The following is a 23,478-nucleotide window of genomic DNA, read 5'->3' on the forward strand; positions in this document are numbered from 1 at the left end:
GTGAAACGTGTCCTGCAAATAATAAAAGGCTAATGTGGTTAGGCTATTCTGATTTGGGGATTGTGGATGACCTTGTTCCATTATAGTGACATTAGACATACATGGAAATTAATCCGCTGTGTTTGAGTGTGTATATGAAATCACCACAACAGTTTTCAGTTTAGGAGAAATGTAAACATGAGAAAAATTCAATAGCCAGGTTGCAGTTTTCACACTTTATTGTGGGTACCAAAATTGAGAATGAGTGATCCCCAATCACAGGGCTGGATAATTTGCTTGACAGCTTCAGCTCTGCAGTTAAGTTGCATATAGTTCTCACAGGCAAAAGTGGACTGACGTATAATTTGGTCACTGTTAAGTATTTGTCTAACCATATCCTATAAAAACGTAGGCCTTGCATGCTATGAAAAAATACATGTGAAGAACTGAAGACTTGTCATAAGTCATTAATAGATAGTTTTCGGAAATCTGTTAGAACTGGAAGTAAGCTTAAAGGTTACACCCATACTTGCACCATTGACCTGGGAGTTATGGACGAACGTATCCTTACCTTGCGTACAGATGTGAAATGTCATTTAAATCTCAGATAAAGGCAATTAAATTTTTTCTTTAAAAAAAACACCAACACAAGCCCCCTGGAGGTTTGGAATTGTACAACAACCGCCTCATGGACGATGACGTAGCTGTGAGTATCGACTGAGTGCGCGAGACTACAGTAGTGTGTATGTGTGTGTGTGTGTGTTCCAAGGAGTGGGGAAAAGGAGACAACCACTAGCTAAAGAAAGCAAGGAGAAAGAGAGGCAAGTCAACCATAGTAAGATAGAAAAAAAGCCAACTAGCCGTGGCCGGTTGAAGGGCATGGCGAGTAGAGTTTTTAAGCTTTGTCGAGTTGGTCGTGTTTTCGTATTGTTTTTATAATTAGCCACATACCTGGTTAAATCCAGTTAAAACGCGAGGAGCAGCCTGCGACTGGCTCTGGTCCCTGTAAAGGACCCGTTGAACAGCTAGCTGGCTACATGATATTTTGTTGTCGCTAGCTTAGCTTACAGGCTCCGAGGTAGCTCCATTGCAAGAAGAAATTGTTAAAAGTAAGTGGCATCTGCATTGAGAAAATGAACTATGCTGCAAGAGGTATTTGAAATGCTTCGTTCTTTTACCACACGTCGGTTGACAGCATTGTATGTTTAATGTTGGTTGTTTCAGCGTTTTTTCAAGGGACTTGTTTCTCATTTAGCGTTAGCTACCAAACGCTATCATTTACGTTAGCTAGCTCACTTGCTTGGTATTTGGTAGCTCGCTCGCTAGCTTCATTTAGCACGACAGAAAAAAATGCTAGCTTGCTTGCAGGTTAACTAGTCGACTTATTTTGACCCGCTTATTCTTGTAATGCTCTATGATAATTATGAAAATACTGTGTCTGGCTATTAAATGTGTACACTACCTCAGCAGTTGGAAGTTTTGGCTAGCAGACTGAACTGTCGGGGGCAATACACTGGTTTAATTAGCCTGTCTTACTGTCTGGTGCTTAGCTACTTTCTAGTTGCGAAAACAATGCACTGTATTGACCGAACGCACTGAGAAACAGAGGTTAGGGTTTATTCTCCTGAGTCAATTTTCTTCAACGCTTTTATTGTGCCTCTGGATTTGGTTGACCGTCTATTTGGCAACCGCTTTTATTGATATGCCTTTGTCCCTAGTGATATTTAGCCTTTTTAAAATTATTGCTGCTTTTACGGAAAAAAAGCTGCGGTCTGAACCAGCTCCCCTTTTGGGTGCATGTGGTATTATCTCTACGTGCAAGCCAGTAACATTCATTGCCAGTATCTTCATTGTTGTTGGTATTAGTCAAACCAATGTAACCCAAGCTTTGATAATGTTGCACACTAGAGTTTTCCTTTTTTCCCAAGGTTAATTCTGAATACCATTATCTAATCGTGTGACATCGTCCATTGTTATTCAAGATATTTTATATTGTTAGCTGACTATCTTTTTTTATCCGGTTGTGGGGAAAAGACTTCTGTGGAAGTATGGATGATCAGACCCGGATGCTGGCGGGTCTGGGAGCACTCGGCGGATTAACACCAGCCGACGTTGGCGACCCTGACTCGGTTCGGAAGCAACAATCCCTCGGTCAGCCTCAGCAGGACATAGGGGATATTCTTCAACAAATAATGGCCATCACAGACGAGAGCCTGGATGAAGCTCAGGCAAGGTAAGGCGTTTTGGTGGCAGTGGGTTGTGGAGACTTATTAAAACGGTCTAAAATCCTTACAATGTTCAATGATTTCACACAAATTAATGTAACTTTGCATGGTTATACATGGTTGTAGGCAAACTCATTCTGACAGATGGAAGATTTAACTTGCCTCGTTGGCTGTGTGTTTATAGGGTTTAAAACTATATCTTATTTGATGCGGTGTGGTGTAGTACTTGCTTTTATTTGCTAATTTCTTCTGTATGCATCAGATTGTTAGGGTGTAATTAAACAATCTAAACACAACTTGTCCACCTGCACGGACTGACATGCAACCTTAGATCCCTTTCTCCTTTGCTATTATGGCTTCAAACTCTTAATAAACTAAGCGAAATAAACAGGTAGGCTACATAAATGTAGTATTAAGGTTGTGACTCCAGCAGTTTGATATGCTTTGGTATAGTGGGTTTGCTTTTAGTGGAGCAAATGGTTAAATTAATATTTATTTGGATGTTCACTAATGACAGATGTTACTGAAGTTCGTAAATAAAGCTTAGAGTCTGGATCCCCTTTTTATGGATGTAATGGCAATACTGTTTGAGAACTGGTTGTGTCCTGTTTGTTCTGTTTGTTTATCTAAGGAGTGAAGTGTTAAAGTGATGTTTAAAAATTTTTTTTAGTTTGTCATAGATATAGCCATGTGCCAGTGGTGTAGTTGTCACACTGAGAGCATGCCTTTTCAAGCCATTTGGTGTTGGCGTTGGCCAAATTGCGAGCTTCAGTAGATGAATGAATTAGATTAATCTGCTACCTTGTCATTAGCATAGATAATCAGGGAGGTCTTAATTAAGTCATCGCCGTCGTGCCGAGACGGCTTTCAAATTTAAATGGATGTTTAGCAACCTAGCGTTGCTGGTGCGCGATATGATCAGGCCTAAGAACTGTTTGTGTGACACAAGATCTAAATCAACTGACACTGTTTGCTTAATTCGAGTTTATTAGGGGGTTATTTTGTCTTTTTTTTTTTTGCACGTACCCGTACATAAAATAACAAATACAGGCAATAGTCAGCGGCGTACTCACTACACGCAGAGCTGTCAGTGCATCACAACGGAATATTCATGCGGTATGGTTGTATATGAGCTATGGAAAGGTCATCTGAAATTGAAGCCGGGGGAATTCGCACAGAAGCCGCTTTATAATGTGAGGCTGTGGCCACTCTGCGATGTGTCATTAGCTTGTGATTTTCCACCAAACCATTTGGCCACCTCGTTCTCTTAATTAATTCACTCTTCTTTCACCCCCTCCCTCCCTGGTGTTCATCCTTTTCATTGTATGCAGGGTGCAATCAATTCTCCTATAATGTGTACGCGAACGCAGCTGTCCACAAATCGAGTTTCTATTAATGAGATGGGGGCGGGCGCTTCATAGACAGGTTATGAAGGCAAGGATATTGCCTTAGCATTTAATGATGGGCTTGAATTTTCTTGTCATTTTTTGTCTTTTTTCCGAAGTCTACACGGATATCTAGACACATTTACTCAAGTACTGTGTGTTTATATGTATATCTATCTATCTATCTATCTATCTATCTATCTATCTATCTATATATATATATCTATATCTATCTATATATATATATATATATATATATATTCTTTTTGAATGGGGTTTGGACATTATCATATATTTTCTTTTATTGTGTTATTGTATCCAGCAGAGAGTGGTTTGTTATTCATTCACACTGTATACTATTATTTAAAACAAAAAAACATGCATACAAGATCAAGTCTGTCTGATAGTTGTTTGGCCATTCATTATTTACAAGCATTTATGCAAGAGGCAACACTAGTTAAAAGTGAAAATTAAATAAACATTGTAAAGAACTACATGTGGTTATGTTTATAGATGTTCTGAGAATAGAGGCAAATCCACTTAAGGCCAGCCTAATAACTGTCAGTCCTCAAGACTTTCAACATTGCTGCCACCCCCTTCATTGCCTTCTTACAAATCTGTCATGGGATTAGTTAGTGTGTCATTCATAGGATTAGACCATATGTAATTCATGCATGTAAACATGGCTTGGCCTTGCAGTCTGCTTTTGTTTCTTAGCCTGTCTTAGGCCCTCTCTGGACAGCTTGGTCTGGCAAAGTCATGAGAACCAGTCAGCTGAGAGACAGTCTGCTGGGGTTCATCTAGGGTCACATAGGATCTTTTTAAAAAGTCCTCTCATTGACAGTAACTGTTGTTCCGTATTGGATTTGGCACAAAACTGGGCATAATTTCACCTCACTCACACCTGGGGAGTAATATAGTGTCTGCTTTTGATGACTCCCTTGGTATGTTCGCTGCCATTTACAGAAAGCTCAGTAGCCTGTACAACTCTGCCTCAGTAAAGGCAGTTTCTGAAACAGGCGTATTCTTTAAGTAAATGTATCAGGAAAGTGCAATAGTTTATGTTTAATAGACATGAAGACAAGCAAAAACTGACCATGTGTATTGAAACAGAACTGGTCATCAAACAAATCAATTCAAATCTGAATAAAAGATTGTTAACTGGCAACCTTTATTCTCACTAGAAAACAAATAATGAGCAGTTGGGCTTGTTTAGTTCCTCATGAATTATTTCCTGCTTTCATGCAAAGCACCCCCCCCCCCCCCCCTTTCAGCCTCCAAGTGTATGAACTCAAGGCAGGCAAATGTGTTAGCAATTTCAGAAGCTTACCGCCACATGCAGAACAGATGTGAGCATTCAAGTGCTCCTCATCCGCTCTTTTGGATTCCTCTCCGGGCCTGAGCATAGCAGTCCCCTCACCCCTCACCCTGTCCCCTCCCCCATCCCCAATGTCGAGCAGTGATGCCAGGTACTGTTTGGGTGGCTCTGGGCGATACCAGCACAGCTGGTGCTGCCAGCCGGGCCCCCCCCCCCCCCCCCCATCTCTTACCCTGTTGCCCTGTGTCCAGATGCTGGCCAGAGGAGGCTTCGGCGCAGTGGGGCGGAACTGACGACCCCACTGAGGGAGGTGGAGCTGGGAGGGGCACGGCGGGGGGTGCCCTGCCGCTCAACTTCCAGCACAGGTCAGTACAGGACCGCATGAGCACCCCCGTCTCGTCTCCCACCACCTCCTCCTCCCCCCCCTGATCATACCTCCATACCCCGCAGGCAGTCTGATCACTTGCTCTCAGTGCAGTGAGAAAACAGGATTGCTGAACCGAACCGAACATATAGCCTATAGAATGCATTTCGTCACTTGCACACACAAGGCTGCAGGACATGTACCAGTAATATGAATGTCTTCAGGCATGGTCCATTTCACTCTGTTTTGGACTATCAGCAGTGGGGTTGCAGGGGAAAGGTCGATTCGTGTCGTTACTGTATTGTCTCTCTTCACATTTCTATCTGACACACAAGTGTTCGATGGCGGCCTTGGTTACTGTTGTCATGTCTTATGGATTATTGCGGAGAATCCCATAGGAATGCCATATGAATGTCAGAACTCCTTGGATGTTAATTCACATCGATTTGGTGATTGTGAGTAGTAAAAATAAAAGATGGGAAGGGGTGTACATTTTTTTTTTTTTTTTTTTAAATCCTTTTTTATAAACTAATAGTTGTCTTACTGCTTAGCTTTGCAGGGTGAAGAATAAGTAGGCTAATAGACATGCTGTCTGTCTATCTGTAGTCACACTTAAAGAAACGGATATAACACTAGTTAGAATGTTTGGCGAAAGTGCTTGTACTCAGCCAGTATGCACAGTCTTAGCTCTGTTGTAATGATTGGTTAGTTGATAATGTTGAGGGTTAGGAGATTGATGCAACTTTTATGTAGCCTGGGTGAAATATCTTAGATTGCAATCTCCATTAAGCTTAATCAATCTCTGATTAATCAAGCAAGCAGTGGGGTTAACATTTAAAAAGTTGCTCAATAGCTGCTTTGGCTGTAACATAAGTATTAATTATGTAACTGAGTTATTAACTGTGTTGCAGTTCAGTTATTCATGTATTGTTTTAATTTCTCTAGTTGAACTTTCTGCATCATTTTTGTTTGTTACCTTTACAACATTCCTTCTGTAAAAATGTATTGGATCTCTCCATGACACTTCTGTTGCCTCTGGGTTGCCTCTAACAAAGATAGGCTGTGAGTTTGTGTGACCATGACCGTTGCTAAGGCAATTTCTGGTTGGTTAATTGTAATTTATTGGTGAAGTTTCACCATTGGTCAGTTGAGAGTAGATAAGTAGAGTACATAGGTGTTGGAATAATGAACATAGGTTTATTGCAATGGTTCCTATTTAACACATTCATTTGTTCTTTTTTCTGTATTGTGTAAAGAATTGGACTGCAATTCAGCCTTTTTATTTTGTTATTGTATATGAACACATTTATTTGTGTGACTTTCTTTTTATGTGACTTGACTTTCTATATCATTAGGGCTAATTCTGTTAAATAAAAAAAGGTCAGTGATTTTTTTTTTTTTTTGGTCTGTTTGGAGCTGTCATGCAAAGCTGTAGTGGGTGGGACCATAATTACAAAGCTTGGTTTTGGGGTGGCTGTGGCTAGAGGGTATGAGCCATGATGTTTATGGGCCCCGTCCTCACCAGAGGCCAGCGGAGTTTAGATGGCATCCGACCTCAACAATGCTGCAAGTTTCCTCAAGTGGTCTTAATTGTGCCTGTGTCAAGATCAGAAAATGGAAACCACTTAACTCGGTGTCTAACTGCAAACATTAATCGAATATGAATATTTGAAAAATCTGCCTTAGACCTCGGAAAATGACTCCGATGTTGGAGCTTTGTCTGAACTACAACCAGTCTGACATTAGTTCTAGCAGTTCAGATATACAGTAGACTTTGGGGTGTTTTAAGAGAAAGCACAAAATGCACTTCTGGGTGCATTATGCATGTAGTGGTGTTGGCCACTGATGCTTTTATCTGAAAACAACCTCCTCATTCCCTAGTCTACAGCAGAACCAAGGGCCAAAATTGGAATAGCCAAGTCCAGCCGCTCCTGAATAAAACCGCTGTAGGTCTGCCAGGTGCTGTCGTACCACATGAGTGGAAAAGTGACATTTTCGCAGCAACCAAACACACACTGACATTATCACTCATGTCTAGAAGGTTACCGGTCTCAGGAAGAAGAAAAAAAAAAGGTAGATGTAAGAAGAGGGTCTGTTGTCAGGCTGCCTTTTGCTTTTAAAGACGTGTGCTGTGATATTTTTTTGAGGGGGGTTTTGAAGTGCGGTGTCATTGAGCATTCAGCACAAACTCAGCTGAAGATTTGTGGAGATCATTCTCAGTTCCTCCTGTCGTCACTCCTCCAGCACTGACTGACAGAGAGCACCAGGCTGGGGACAACACCGACGGAACGATATGCTGCCAAGGCAAGCGCACAGAATCTGGCTCGGCTCTTAAGGTGCACTTCAGACATCTAATGAACAGCTTTTTCTCAGTTTGCCACTGCCAATTCCAGATGGCAAAAATTGCAGAGGAAAAAATGTCTGACAGACCATAACAATAGGGAAGTGTTGGAAAGTTTCAGTTTTAAACTGTTGAGGTGAAACCCTTGTGCCTATTAGTTGTCTACATGGCACAGACCGGTAGCTCTTCATTATGAGGCTAAGTCTTTGGCCTCAGGATAGATTTGTGAAGATTTGAGATTTTCACAGAAAATAAACTTTCAAACCAAGGGGTGGGATAGAGAATTATATTTATCTGAAGACGCTTGTTTATTTAAGAGGTATTTTTATTTAACATCTTAAAATATCACTCGCATCTTGTCAAAAAGGATCGGAAGTCTCTGGAACACTTAATGGGTTGGCAGATGTATTAAAACCGGCACAAATAACTATTGTCTATAGAGCCAGTGTGAAATATGTATTGCAGCATCAACACAACCTAGTAATGCACGACTGTGATTGGTACATATATGATTGTCACAGCATTGACATCATATCTTAAATGGAGAAAACGGTGTGATTGGTGTTTATTTTTTATTGTATGAGTATGCACTCTCTGAGTGAATGCCAAACTTGCCATCAGTCAGGTTTGGCATGGAAAAAGAAATGCATTTTTTTCCCACCCCCTCCGGAGTTAGTCTGTAATCCTGCCAATGTCATCAGCATAATTCATTTGCAATGTTGTTTTCATGTAGTGGCAGTCCTCCTATCTGTGGCATCACTCAGGTTTTTGTGTCTGGTCTGCCAGGTGGGGGGAGGGGCGGTGAGAGGGTACTTTACCAGAGCTTCTCCCTCAAGACAAATTAAGCGCATGCTTCATTTAACAGCTCATTTAGTTGTGGTGAATGAGAGAGAGAGAGAGAGAGTGCAAATATGGAGCCATGCAGGTCTTGCTTATTTTTGGGTATAAATCTGAAGAGGCACATAATGTTTCATTCCTTTGCGATGAGCTAGGAATGCTCTGGGTTGTTTGGCAGGCCTGTAGATGCCTGCTAAGAAAAGAAGTCCAAGAGTAATTTCGTAAGAGCTGTCGGTTGGTCCAAAAGGATTTGCCTCAATTGTGATCACAGCAATAAGGCATTGTGGGAGTCACTGTGGTATTTAAGTCCCTGTGTGTCTTGATTATGTCCATGACTCATTAAAGGAACATGCAAGAGCTCCAGCCAAATACCAAGCTTGAAGTTTGTGGGCCTCAGAATTGTATGTGTTGGTCCGAGATGCTCTACACACACACACACACACACACACACAAAAAGTAAAAAAAACACAAGCCATATGGGTTACATGGAAGGATCATGTGGGAAGTGAGGTTTCTGATTGTGTTCAAGTGTGTTCATAGGTTCGCTATTAACATGCTCTCCCTCTCTCTCTCTCTCTCTCTCCTTCTGTCTGTCGTAGGAAACATGCTCTGAACTGCCACAGGATGAAGCCGGCCCTCTTCAGTGTCCTGTGCGAGATCAAAGAGAAGACTGGTGAGTCGCTCACGCATTCCCTTAAAGATGTCTGAGGCAGTCATGGCAACATTTGGCCAACTGAATCAGACCCCCAGATACATTTGTCCTCAGAGATCTGCCCGGCTGCTGCTCTGATTGGGTATTGATTCCTCAAGGTCTGGTATTGATGAGGTATTGATTGTATCGAGTGGCGAATGGTTTCAGCTGCAGCTGGTAGAATGAGAGCAAGGGCTGAATTAGTTTAGCGTTGGCCTGTTGGTGCCCTTCTTGGCCCATCACCATTGTCTTGTTGGGGGCTCTCTCCACTGAGCCCCGAGCGTGTTGGACCTGTCTGGATGAGGATTTGCCTCGTTAAAAGTATTGAGTTTGAGGACGCTGGTCTTGCTCGCGTGTTTGCTTACTGGCACGCTTTGCGCTGATTCAATGTTTGCTCTCAAGCTTAGCATTACATACTGTAGAAAATCCCTTTCCAATAAGCTGTCAGCTTGAGCCATCTTGTTAGCCACTCTGCATCATTAGCCGGCCAATCATTTGCCATACCGCCCATTCCCTCCCCTTCTTTCTTTCACAGAGCACGAATGACGGCACATTTCAAAGGCACTGAATATTGGTTCTTGACACATGCTGTATCATTTGCCGACGTGTGAATTTCTGTATGTCCCCATCTCTCTGCTCGCTGCAAAACCCCCAACCTCACTACGCGTTTCGGCCGAGCTGGAAAACCCCCAACCTCACTACGCGTTTCGGCCGAGCTGGCCTCATCAGAGCAATTCTCTGATGAAGGCCAGCTCGGCCGAAACGCGTAGGCATGTTTAGTAGCCAAATAGATTTTTTACATGCATTCTTCTTGAGTGCCTCGGATTTGTCTTTTTTCACTAAATCTGGAATCCCTGCACCACATAGGACCTACAACCTGCAGCACTCCAAACAGACCTGTTTTTCTGACCACCTACCTCACGTTGAATTACAGTGTTTAAGTGATGCACTTCAGCGCGCTCATGGACATCCCCGTCAATACCCGCAGTTTTTGCCATCCCCCTAATTGGAAGCAAGAAAAGGATAGAAAGGGGGGGGGGGGGGGGGGGGGGGGGGCTGGTGCTTGCCCCTGTTGCTGTGGCAACCCCTCCTGTCTTATTTACCTAATATCATTCACTTTGATTTTCACATTTAGCCCTGGTGGGGTAGGGGCCTTGGAGAGTTGCGGATGCCGGCGCAGGGTAGTGAGTGATGAGTCAGAGAGGGCTTCTCCCTCCCCCGTGGAAGAAGGCGCTGAATCAGTGCAACCTCCACGTGGCAGTGGCCTTGGTGTTGCAGGCAGCCTTTAGTATTCAACCCCCTGAGCAGAAAAATCTACCGGTAAATATCAGTCGTAATGAAGGCCAAATGCTCTCGTGTTACGCTACTCTCAAAAATCAGCCCACCAGGCCTATGCTATTGCCAAGTGCTGCGTGTGTGTTTTGGCTTATTCCTGCCTGTAACTTTAAGAACTCCCGCTGTGTTTATCCTGTGCCCCTGGAATGTGAATTAAGGGAGGCTTCCTCTTTTACAGACGATTATGGAGGCGGTTGTTGGCGGTGCACACATCTCCATAGATTTGGCGTAGCCTTGCTCTCTTGCATGCTTGTCTTATTACTCTCTCTCTCACTCTCTCTCACACACACACACACACACACACACACACACACACACACTGATAGATATGCACTTTTACACCCTGGATCTTCTTTTACTCTCTCTTCCTCTCCGACTCTCTCTCTCTCTCACACACAAACACTAACACACACTAACAGATATGCACTCTTACACCCTGATCTCTCGCTCTCTCGCTCTCTCGCTCTCTCGCTCTCTCTCTACACACACATGCATACACGAAACAGCAGGGATAAAAGCAAACTTAAGCTCGGGTCTATTCCTGCTGCTGGAGTCTTGTCCTCTTCTCCTCCTCCTCCCCCTGCCTCTCCCCCTCTCCCATTCTTGAAAGAGAAGACTTGCTCTGAACTCGGGCTTTTGATATGGTAATGGGGGATTGGGGAGAGGGGGGGGGGTTACACAGGGTTGTGGGGGAGGGGGATGCTGAATTCCTCAGAGTGCTGCAGTTGGGTAGATTGTTTTTATTGTTAAGGAAATTTTCTACTCAAGTGCAAGTCCCCTGACTGCAAGCTGGCTTTGTGCTTTTTTTTTCCTACCCCCTCTCCTCTCACATTTGGAGCTACTGTTAAACATGGCCCTCATAGTGTGGAGTTAAAAGTTAATGAAACAAACGAATATGAGGGAATCAAGACACTGTGGCTCGGAAATTAAAGCACCATCTTGTTCTGCTCTTATAAGCTCATCTCCATCTCCCCCTGTTTGGGTTCACACTCAAATTGGCTACTCGTATAATAGACTGAAACTCTGCCAAAGCTTTAAACAATACTTAGCCTGTTGGGTCCATCTGCTTTATGTAATGCTTGTTTCACATTTCTGTCTTTTTTTTTTCCCCCTCCCCTTGCTATTCTGTTTTCTGTCCTTATTTTCCCCATTCTGCTGATGCTGTTTAATCAATGCTTTCTCTAAAAGCTCTTTCCTTCAATTTTGTCGTTCCACTGGTCATCATACACAGCATTGTCAACCATCTGTCTCTTCAAATTTGGCTCCTTGTCTTGGTTAAGGCTATTTGGTCACTTTGTATTCATATTAACCATTTTCATATAGTTTGCCACATGACTCAGTGAATGTGGCTAGTCCTGTGTGAATGACTGACAGTATTTTATGACCACACGCCATTCAGACAGAGAATGAGCTGGTCGGCTGTTGGTCGGCGGCTTTCTTTTGTTTGTGTAATCCTCAGTGGAACTGCGCACACTGCTGTTGCCGTAGTCTGACTCTGCCTCCGCGGCTGCTGCTTGATTTGAAACCGGTTCAGACAGCCTGGCAATGGTTTGGATGGATCTTTCGGAAAGTTTTGTCTAAACAGTCCTCGGAGATTTTCCTTCACACAGTCACAGAAAATGAGTCCTCTAAGATAAGAATGTTTAGCTCTGCATCTCTAATACCTAGGCTAACCAAATACTCAATGGTGCATTTGGATTGATTGGAAGTCTTTGCTGATAATCTAGGTGACAGAGAAGATAAATATTTCAGCGTGAAGATAATTCTATAATTATAGCCTAAACTTGATATAAAAACCTGCGTTTATATGTTTAAATGTTAAACATGTCTGCATTTTGGTTAAAGCGTTAGCTTTCCTTGAGACACAAAATAGAACCCTGTTGATTCCTGATGGCATAATGTAATTACCCTTCAAGTTTACAGACATGCAGAATCCCAGTTAGAAGTTTTTTTTTTTTTTGTTTGTTTTTTTGTCTGAATATTCTGCATGTGTCCAGAGTTGTGGTGTTTTTTTTTAATATTATTCTGACTATTACATATTTTAATATTATTCTGACTATTCATTTAATAGTACAACATAATAATAACAATCAGATTTGTAATTATATTAACATCAGTCTATTTTCTTTGCTTTTCCTTAACTAGTATAATCTGCTTTTACAGTCATTGTCATATCAGTATCATGTATCAGTATGAAGCATTTTATTTACTGAACCTACTTCTCTTCCACTTGATGGGGCCCGTAATGTCCATCCAGTCAACCCATCCTCTTAATACCTTTATTGGGCCGGTGCCCCAGTGACTCCAGGGCCCAATTAAGAGCTTTTTAATTATTATTTGTTCCTAAAAGAGTTTAATTTGAAGCCAGTCGTAAAATTTCATGAGTTGTTGGAAAGCTCAGACACTCTTTATTTTTACGAGGCTGATCAGAGCTGAGCCAGCGGATGGCCGGCGTTGGGTTGAGGTTAGCGTTAGCATTAGCTTTAGCCTTGTTGGCAGCAGAAGTTGAGTACTCAGACCTTTAGTAATGCTGCAGGCTGGGCTGAGTACTCAGACCTTTAGTAATGCTGCAGGCTGGGCTGAGTACTCAGGCCTTTAGTAATGCTGCAGGCTGGGCTGAGTACTCAGGCCTTTAGTAATGCTGCAGGCTGGGCTGAGTACTCAGGCCTTTAGTAATGCTGCAGAAACTGAGTTGAGTCCAACACGGCAGGAGAGCACAAGAAAAAACATGCACTCAGGCCCAGTCCTCTGCGGAGCTGACTAATGCTGTCTGCTTGGAGTCAGCACGAGTGGAGAGTTTGTGTGTGTGTCCGTGTGTGTGTCCGTGTGTGTGTCCGTGTGTGTGTCCGTGTGTGTGTCCGTGTGTGTGTCCGTGTGTGTGTCCGTGTGTGTGTCCGTGTGTGTGTCCGTGTGTGTGTCCGTGTGTGTGTCCGTGTGTGTGTCCGTGTGTGTGTCCGTGTGTGTGCGTGTGTCCGTGTGTGCGTGTGTCCGTGTGTGCGTGTGTCCGTGTGTGCGTGTGTCCGTGTGTGCGTGTGTCCGTGTGTGCGTGTCCGTGTGTGCGTGTCCGTGTGTGTGTGTCCGTGTGTGTGTGTCCGTGTGTGTGTGTCCGTGTGTGTGTGTGTGTGTGTGTGTGTGTCCGTGTCTGTGTCTCCGTGTCTGTGTGTCCGTGTCTGTCTGTGTGTCTCCGTGTCTGTGTGTCCGTGTCTGTCTGTGTGTCCGTGTGTGTGTGTCCGTGTGTGTGTCTCCGTGTGTGTGTCTCCGTGTGTGTGTCTCCGTGTCTGTGTCTCCGTGTCTGTGTGTCCGTGTGTGTGTGTCCGTGTCTGTCTGTGTGTCTCCGTGTCTGTGTGTCCGTGTCCGTGTGTTTGCTTGTTTGTCTTTCTATCTGTGTGTGTGTGTGCGCGTGTGTTAGAGAGAGAGAGAGAGAGAGAGAGAGAGTGAGTGAGTGAGTCAGTGAGTCCTGGAACACGATGCCATCTCTTCATGCACTCTCGTATTCCATTCATGTGTGTGTTTCTGGTGTTGTATTCTGCCACTCAACTGTGTTTTTTTTTTTCTTTCTTTCTCCCTTTCCTCTCCTCCTCTCCTCTTTCTCTCCCTGGCCTGTTCCCTTTCAAGAAGAGCGCAAATGAGAAAGATAGTGTGAAGGGGGAGAGGGGCCAAAAGAGCGATAGAGAGGGAGATTGATGAGGCAGTAAGAGCAGCAGTAATTACTCTGTGTCCATTCCCCACGCCGGATTGGCAGACGGCTAATATCACACAGACCCCTGGTCCTGACAGCCCCCCCCCAAATCTCTTCCATCCTCAACACAAGCGTTGTGGCTTGGGGGGGGGGGGGTGAGCAGGGGGTTGGGAGTGCATCACCCATACCCCCCATCTCTGGCCCTGTGCTGTGTGGGCTGAACATCTTCTCTCTCTCTCGCTCTCTCTCGCTCTCTCATTATGCTATTCCTGCAGGAATTACCGCATCGAATATTGCGCAGACCTCAACCGCAGCGCTCTGCATAAACGGTCAAGTGGCTAGCCCCCCTTTAATAAAGGAGCATCGCTGCACAGCGTTGATAAACACCCAGCTGACAGCATCTCGGACGCAGGCGCTCTCCACCAACGCTATCTATTTGTTTCAATAATCTAAGTCAATGATTGGATGCTCTTGTGCTTAGTCTTGGGAATGAAAATGGTGGTGTATCAGAGGTTCACACAGTGTTTTTGTTGTTTATGTTTTGTTCCCACAGGTCCTTATTTATTTATTACTTTTTTGATGCACATTCATTTTGTTAACCACTGGTACTGCAGATGAATAAAATCTTCTCATTGTGGATTCCTCAGTTGTACATCCACCACAAGGGCTAGCTTGATTTTTATGGACGTCTGTGGAGAGGTCGTCTCTCACACCAGTTCAGTATAACAGCTAAAATAAGAATGCTGCACTGCAGTTCAGAAAACCTTTAACATTTATCATTTAAGTGTGCTCTGCTCCTGTTAGTAAAATCGTTTTCTATCTTGAGCCTGTGTTATTTAAAAGACCTTTTGCATATGACAAAGGCAGTATGACAAAGACCATGAAACCTTGGTGGGTACTGACAATCTGCCCATGGTCAAAGAAGCTGTAGTGTGGTTTTGTAGCCACAAGACTTGCTCACACAAAAATGATCCTAGTAATTTGATACATTCCCAATTGCTCATCAGTAACTATGTGTTCTCATCACAAGCTCACATGGCAAGGGACGTGGTGGTGGTCCAGGAGCCAGCTAGACTTTGGTGCCTTTGATCCAGACCCTGTCCGACTTCCTCTGGCCCCTGTCAGGTTGTGTCCCCATCACACGTCCAGCTCGCCCAGAAAGCTTGCGTCCCCTTAATTAAAGATATGTAAATGTGGACTCAGCTGGAATGCATTAGTGTTGGTGGCGGCAGCGGGGCAGGCAGAGTCAGAGCCCAGCTCCTAATCCAGACTAATTAAGGTTTAATTACAATTGATGGGAGCCTCCACCCCCTTCCACCTAACCATGAACTACTCCACGCGGGAATCTCACCGCATGTTTTTTAAAGCGTCGGAGTGCTCTCCTAGTCATCCCTCATAAGTGTGCTGTTTGTGGGTGGTGGGGAGTCTGACGTCTTCATGTGGAGCGAGATGATCCCTCGAGGAAGTGTCACTGATGGGGATCTCTGTGTTACCACCATCCATCCAATATCACACTTGCACAAACACAAAGACCATCCTATTTCTCACGCAGACGTACACACACTCTCTCTCACACACACACACAAACAACCACCACTCAGTATCCCACACACATACAACTATCAGCCAATCTCCCACACACACTCCCCCCCCCCCACCACCACCCCTACAATCTCACCCCTGCACCCACACACACATCCACTCCCGCCCCCTTAAGCTTTTGAGGCCACTCTCTGAGCACGGCAGGATGGATGACACATGGATTGAAGCATTAGCTGCCTGCTAATCTAGCCTTAATCTGTCTGTCGCACGCAAAGGTGTGAATGCTTCAGTCTCCAGGCTGAGCCATGGCGGTATGTCCCAGCAGTAAATGCACATGGTGAGACGCAGCAGCAGCAGCAGCAGCAGCAGCAGCATCCTCCTCCCTCTGAAGGTGAAACACTCGGTGTCCCCATCACCTCGGATTCCAGTCGTCAAGGGTTTTTTTTTTGTTTTTGTTTTCTCTTCCTGTACCCCAGAGGCCTTTGCAGGACACACTTGCAAAGATATCTGCAGCAGCCCGAGTGGCTCCCTCTCCCTTGCACATGTCCCTTTTCCTGCGCCGTGTGCCGCTGGTTTGTGAGGTGCGGCAGGGTTAGCATACACGTGTGTATGTGTGTGTGCTTACTCACTTGCCTCGCGCTCAGTCCCCCGGCCCTGTTTGGCTCTGTCATAATGCTCGTTCGCCGGTTATAAATGGGCGCCGCTCCTCTGATCTATCGCTTAATTGCCACCTCATTTGCATAACAGTGCAAATTAACGACCTCTCAAATGAGCGTTCATTTTTCACAAGGTCTTTAGGAGCTCCTTAAGAGGCGGTGCTAATTAGGGCGCGAGGCAGCTGTGCTGATGAGCTGGAGCCGCGCGCAGAGGAGAGCGGGCGAGAGAGAGGACAGACAGAGAGATGGAGAGAAGGATCGCCCACATGGCCGCTGCTGCAACAACCACCTCCCTCTTCCTGCATATACATTTGTTCGTATGGCACGTAGTTTTTGTCCTAAGCGGCTTGCTGTAGGGTTGAGATATACATTTTTATCAGTATGCGTACTCCCTGGGTACTGAGCTCGTGAGCTTGGTGCTTGTTGTATGGTGCTTTGCCAGGAGCGCTACAGTATCACATGGCCACTTCCTGCTCATCCTCCTTCTTCTCCTCTTCATCCTGCTCCTCCTCTTCATCCTGCTCCTCCTCTTCATCCTCCTTCTCCTCTTCATCCTGCTCCTCCTCTTCATCCTGCTCCTCAGTTCGTTTGGAGACTGATGGCTTCTTCTCCACCCCTATCTCTCCAGTCGTCTCGCCAAACACTGAGGTTAGCAGAGGAGAGAATAAACGAGTACTCTTGTGGGAGTGAATGTGTGTGTGTGTGTGTGTGTGTTTGTCCTTCTCACACCAAACATGGAGAAGCCCCATTGTCCAGGGCACTCAGGTGTCCATAAAAACCCTTTTGGAGTTAATTAAGGGCTGATTAATGTTGGCCTGGCTTGGGCCTGTGGCTGTGTTTGTGTAAGGTGTGAGTGGCTCCCATTCACACGCTGGATCAGATCCTGCTGTGTTGACTCTGACCACTGACCACTCCCTCTGCCAGGAAGTAGAATGACCAGCCTGTGCGTGTGCGCGTGCGTGTGTTTGAAGGGGAGAGAGATGGAGTGTGTGTTTGTGAGAGAGAGGGAGGGAGATGTTGTATTTGTGTGAATCAGAAGGAGTGTATTGTATGTGTAGTGGCCGGAGTGCGTGCCACAGGGGTTTCAGTAAATAGGCCCAACAGGCGCTGCTTAACCTGAGCTGCTTATGGCAGTGACTGACCAATGGGTTCGGCAGCTTATTTGGCCCTGGCACACTCTCCTGTGCCCTCCCCTGTCCTCCTCTCTCCAGGAATCTCTCTCTCTCTCTCTCTCTGGCATTCTCTTTCTTTCTCGCTTTCTTGCTTTCTCTTTCCTGTTCCCTCTCGTTCTGCGGCAGTCTGAAACTCAGTTGTTTGTTTTTTGAGGTTACGACTGGTAAAAACATGCTGGTTGTCGTTGAACCATTAGCCTCGTTGCTTGTGTTAGTGTGTGGAGTATCTGTCATTTTGCATTAGTCAAACAGTCTCTACCGTACAGCAGTGCACTGTTCAGAGGCCCCCTAATAGAGATATTACTTTGAACTACCCCACCATCATTTAATTAATTGAATGTGTGTGTTGCCATCGAAGTGATTGCATCACAACAGTGCTGTGTGACACGCTCAGTTAATGCACCTGAGCATGTTGTGGTTTTGATTGATCATCCTAGCAGTTGGCAGATGGGCCAACTCCACGTTATCTGCAGTGATGCAGAACACAGCTGAAGATTTTTTTTTTTTGGTCTGTTTTTGTTGTTGTTGCTGTTGTCTCCCGTTTTGTTTGTTTACGTGTGAGGATGCTGGCATGTGTTACTCAGATGCACCGGCTCCATTGTCCCTGTCTCCCACTCCAGATGTAATAGTGATTGTTGTCAGAATGCTGTTATTTCTCCCGTGTTTCTCTCTCTCTCTCTCTCTCTCTCTCTCTCTCTCTCTCTCTCTCTCTCTCTCTCTCTCTCTCTCTCTCTCTCTCTCTCTCTCTCTCTCTCTCTCTCTCTCTCTCTTACACTTTCTCACTCTCTCACTCGCTCTCTCTTACACTTTCTCACTCTCTCACTCGCTCATGCACACTCTTTTATTGTCTGCCTGCCATGATCACCCCATCACAGTTTTTTTCTATTTTTGAATTCAGACCGTTGATATTTCTTGCTCTCTCTATCTGTTTTTTTCTCTCTCCTGTTCTTACTCCCATTGCTTTTCTATCTCCTTCTGTGACTCCTTTAGCTTTTTTTTTCAATTCTCCTTGCTTTTCCTTCTACCCTTTTCTCCCCTTACCTTTTCTCCCCCCCTTGTCTCTCCCCCCTTTTTTCTTTCTCTCTCCCTCTCTTTCTCTCTCTCTCCTGCTCCCTCGCTCTCTCCCAGTGAAAGGCTGAGAATACCCAAGGGAGCTGATGCAATTAAAATGCTAATCCTGTCTGTCTACAGAGAGAGGGAGAGGGGGGGGGGGGGCTGACAGCATGAGGGATTGCGGCTCACATGGAGAACTCGACTGAAATGGAGAACAGAGGGAGAAGGGGGGGGGGTTCAGAAAAGAGAGGGAGGGAGGGAGAGAGAGGGGGGTGGGGAGGGAAAAGAAAAGGAGGGGGTTTGGTGGGAGAGAGGCCAGAGTGAAAAGGGGATGCTAGTAGAGAGGGGGAGAGGGAAAGAAAGGGTGAGCAGCAGCATGCACTGAGGGAGAGAGAGAGCGAGAGATAGCTTTGATACATGTAGAGAGAAGGGAGGGAGGGATGGGCAAAAGAAATGGAGAGCATACATTGAGAAATACAGAACGAGAGGGATAGCTTTGAGAGATACATAGAGAGAGGGACTGAGAAAGAGGCGATGGGGGTGGGGGTATAGCGGAGGGCTGAGCGTGTGGCGTGTTGTGAGCCGAGCCGTGATGGACTGTGTCTCTTCAGTAATGCACTGAAAAACAGGGGCCATTAATACACCGCTCCCAGCACCGAGCACTCCGCCATTAATACACTCGCTCTGGGCGCTCTCACACACACACACACACACACACTCCGGCTCTGCTCTGTCTGCGCTTAACACGTCTACCTGCCTCTCCACCTGCACCGACACAAAGGGGCCGCCTGCCTCCCTGCCTGCCACTGCCTCCGCCGCCGCCGCCACTCTCTCCCTGCCTGCTTGCCGGTGCTGGGGGAGAAAGAGAGGATGATTATGGATTCAGTCAAAACCCAGCCGGTTACCCTGAATATTTTATGGAGCAGCTCTCCAGTTCCCACTGCCTGCCTGTGCTGTGCGGTGCTGTGCTGCGCTGCGCATACCAGTGACTAACCCAGAGGCTGGAGGTGCTTCAATGGGAGGGTTGTTTTGCACTCCCTGCTCTTACCTCTGGTTTTGGCTTCTAAAACCCTTAAATGTGTGGGTTTTTGAACATTCTAACATAAGATTCTGTTCTACAACAATTGAATGTTCTAAAATTCTATGTTGAATTCAATGAACCCAGATACTCTTTAGAACGTTCATTTTCCAACATTACCGTCACACTGGTATGACGGTACACCTTTAAGGGTTAAGGAGCACTAAATAGTCCCTTTTCTATTTTATTTTACTTTACTTTACTTGATTTCTTGGGGCTGCAATCGAGTCCTTTTGTTGCTTTAGTGCAAATTCCAATTGTGACATTTAAGATGTTTTAAGAGATTGTGAAGAGTAGGAGAGGTTTTATACAGCGCCTCTGCCAGGCCACGGTGTGTTAAATGGAGGGGAACCCGCATTGGTTTAACAGATGCAGCACATTAAAATGTACATTAACTCATTAGCATGTTACTGTGTTTATATTAATGAACTATGTTAATTACCATGATTTAGCAGGTCGGGTTTTATGAATTGCCTAGAAAACATACTCACTCATAAGCAGACGGGCACACACACACACACACAAACACAGTCTTGATCAGATGTTTTTCACATCAAATTCCACTCTCCCTTGTATTTTATTATTGCCTTTATTACCCTCCACTTTTTTCTGTAGGCCTATATCCTCCCAAAACAGCTTTTTACAGTCTTATCAGTGCGAACTGAAAGTGTCCACCAGAGAGACTTCAGAAGTATTCTCTCCAATCAAGCTGTTAACCCTTTGAGTAAACAGTGTGTTTATGTGTCATTATTAGCTTTTCACTGCTTAATTGGTGTAATTGGAGCCTATCAGTGGGCGTTAGGGGAGCGCATGGGGGTGGGGGGTGAGGTGAGGGGGGTTGGGTGTTTGTGTTTGAGGAAGGGAGAATAAGAAGGACTGAGTGTGACCCAGAGCAGTGAGCACCTCTGTGGAGTGTTGTAGGCTGGGGGCTGTTAGGCTGGATGGCGGTAAGGTAAACCGCTGCCATGTCTTGGCGTGCAGCAACAGGAAGCAGTTAGTCTGGAGCGAGGTCTGGGACAGGCACTGCTGAAGTTGCTGCCAGAGCCCGACGTGGCCAGTGCCAAGCTCCCGGGATTCTACAGACACACACACGCACACATACACACACACGCACGCACACACACTATTTTGAATGTCATACAAAACTGTTTTGATGTTTTTTTAGGGTTTTCAGGTTTTTAAGCATACCAGTTCAAAAAAGAACGTGTGTTGAATTCTCCCCTGCTCACAAGTTGACTAAAGAGCCCAAAAACTAGAGAGAGGGATGGGCAAATCGGGGTCATTAGTTCAGTCGGCTGGGTCTGCCGCATTCCTGAGCCCTGAGAGGGGGAGTAACAGAGAGAAGGAATGTGACTCAGTGAGAGAGAGAGAGAGAGAGAGAGAGAGAGAGAGAGATGGGGGGAGAAGACCTGAGAGAGAGAGAAGGGGGAGCACTAAAACGGATTGAGAGAGGGAAAAGGACCTGAGCAAAGGAAAAACAGAAGAAAAGGGAGAGGGGGAGGACCTGAGAGAGAGGGAGAGAGAGAGGGAGTGAGAGAAAGAGAGAGAGGGAGTGAGAGAAAGAGAAGGGGTAGAAGAGGGAACAGAACAAAAAAGGGCCAGCAGGGAAAGAGGGAGAAGTTTTTTTTTTTCCTTCTTTCCTTTCTTTCTTTTTTTTCTTTTTTTTCTTTCATTTCAAAGACAGGAGTGAGTTGGACAAAGTAGAGAGGACTCCAGTCGGTAGACTGGTGAAGGGAGCTTTGGAAGAGGGAAGCAAGTGGACTTGGGGGTGGGGGGGGGGGGGGGTGTGGACGGCCCCAAAAAAGGCACTTACATGTGCTCTGACTTCTTTGTAGATGTTGCCCACACTTTTAGCTTTGGCCGAGCAGTGAGCGAGCCGCTTGAGTGCTTGGCAGCGCGTTGTATTTTTGGAATTCATTCATTGTTAAAACAATGCAGCCCTTGTCTCTGCTGCGCTGTTTATTTATCTCTTGCCCTACAGAAACCGGGTGGCTTAACGCAGTTGATTTGATGCCTTAATGCAGTTTGTGTCCACAGGGTTTTTGTGGCACGGACAGTCACCACACCCTTTCGCTCTAATGCAGCTATAGTTGGAAAAATTCATTTAAACAGCAAAACATCATTCACCAATAAGTTCAACCCTCGTACTGTCTTTTTATATCAAGTTAAATCAAAGCAGTGGGCAAAAGAAATGGCTCTTTGTGCTCTGTGCACAAAAGGATTTTATAAAGTGGTTTGGGAGTATGCATGGGAGGGGTGTTGGGACCAACTTTGTGATTTTAGCAAATCATTAACGCGGCAGATCCAACCTGAAAGCAACGAGACGGAGAATACAGTCCTTCACATCAGAGGAAACTGTGCAAGTCATTAAAAGTAATATGACAAACCAGATATTGCACACCAGTAGGCAGATATTCTGTTTGTGGTTGTAATCATTAAAATGCATCTGGCAGGCGAAACAAACAATTTGTTTTTTGATGCATAATAAAAACTCCATGAAGTGCTAACAGGTACCTGGGCAGGTGCTGGATCAAAAAGTTTAGATCTGTTGATTTTAGACGTGCTCCAAGTGGCCCTATCTACAGCTTCAAAAAATCCCAACCACATCTTACAGCTTCATTTGTACGTCACATAGTGACATTTCATGTGCACTCTCCGTGCACTGAAAGAATGCACCCACTCTAGTTCTTTTTGCCTAGAGAAGGCAGAAAAATTTGACCTTGTTGTTCAGGGTCATGAAAAATATGGTTCTTTTGTGCAATTGTTGTTTTCTTGCATCCTTGTATTTCATGCAGGGCTCCAAAGTGCGACCGACCTAATTTTTCAAAAGTGCGACTTAAAGAAATCGGAGGTCGCACCGGTGCGACCAGCTATTCGAGAGAGGAAAAAGGGTCCGCATTGAAACTCTACCTTTGGTTCAATAACAGACACATATTTGGCCAATATCGTGGTTTAAACAAATCACAGATAGTGAAGGGCGGGACCTCCCCTCTGAGTGGCCTAGTGCCTGTGTGTAAATTTGAAAATGCGTGTGCTGCAGAGAGAGAGAGAGAGGTCAGAGACCCGTCAGATAAACAGAGTGGATGCAGTTGCATTACAGTGTGGTCACATAGGCCGTGATAAATGTCCCCTCTCCCCCACTGCCTTTCGGCGGCTGGCAGCAGCAAACCGATCAGACGAGCCCAAGATGATGATCAAGTTTATCGTTGCCTACGATAGGCCTAGTGAAACTTCCCTTCACCAAGTTCAGTCCGAAATAATTATTTACCAGAAAAATAGTTTGAACGTCAACCCGACGTACAGGAATGCCACTTGCACCAAATTTATAGGAGTCATTGCAGATGAAAAGACGTCTTAAAATTGCAAACAATGCATACAAGGCCTTCCCGAACGACAGAGATACAGATATCGCCGAAAAGGAGTGCCTCATTGATCGCAGTTACATGCAGGGAGTAACCCGGTTTTCAACAGCAATATTCGTTTTGCGTGCGAGTTGTGTAAACTCATTCTGATGGCATCAATCAATTTAATCCGGTATTTGGCGCAAACCGAATATCGCTGCTACATTTAAAGCCCGAATATTCCCTGCATGTATAACTGTGGTCATTGTGTACGGTGGATTGAATGGACATATTTAGATCGAGCATGGCAAGTCATTGCAATAGCCTATAATAATAGGCCTACCATTTCATTACTGCATTAACCATAGTGATGTTCTTTATTGAAAATTTAAAAATACTAAAATTAAAAAGTAAATTGCATTGTGGGGCTGTCAAATGATTATTGCAATCATCATTGCAAAATCACATAAAAATCCCCCAGG

General features: G+C 45.0%; 1 protein-coding gene across 8 annotated transcripts in view; it reads left to right on the forward strand.

The window, feature by feature from the left end:
- Positions 1–672: 672 nt before the first annotated feature.
- The window catches only part of pbx4 (pre-B-cell leukemia transcription factor 4), a 35,462-nt gene continuing 12,656 nt past the window's right edge, over positions 673–23,478 (forward strand). Inside the window, exons 1-4 of one of the 8 annotated variants that reach the window (XM_042085195.1) lie at positions 673–800; positions 2,014–2,212; positions 5,159–5,272; positions 9,049–9,122. In XM_042085195.1, coding sequence (XP_041941129.1) covers positions 2,028–2,212; positions 5,159–5,272; positions 9,049–9,122 — 373 coding nt within the window. In that variant the 5' untranslated portion in view covers positions 673–800; positions 2,014–2,027. Of the gene's footprint in view, positions 1,132–2,013; positions 2,213–5,158; positions 5,273–9,048; positions 9,123–23,478 lie in introns of all 8 variants that reach the window. The other 7 variants (XM_042085194.1, XM_042085200.1, XM_042085196.1 and 4 more) reach the window with 7 other exon arrangements.

Source organism: Alosa sapidissima, chromosome 3, assembly GCF_018492685.1.
Source record: "Alosa sapidissima isolate fAloSap1 chromosome 3, fAloSap1.pri, whole genome shotgun sequence".
Lineage (NCBI taxonomy): Eukaryota > Metazoa > Chordata > Actinopteri > Clupeiformes > Clupeidae > Alosa > Alosa sapidissima.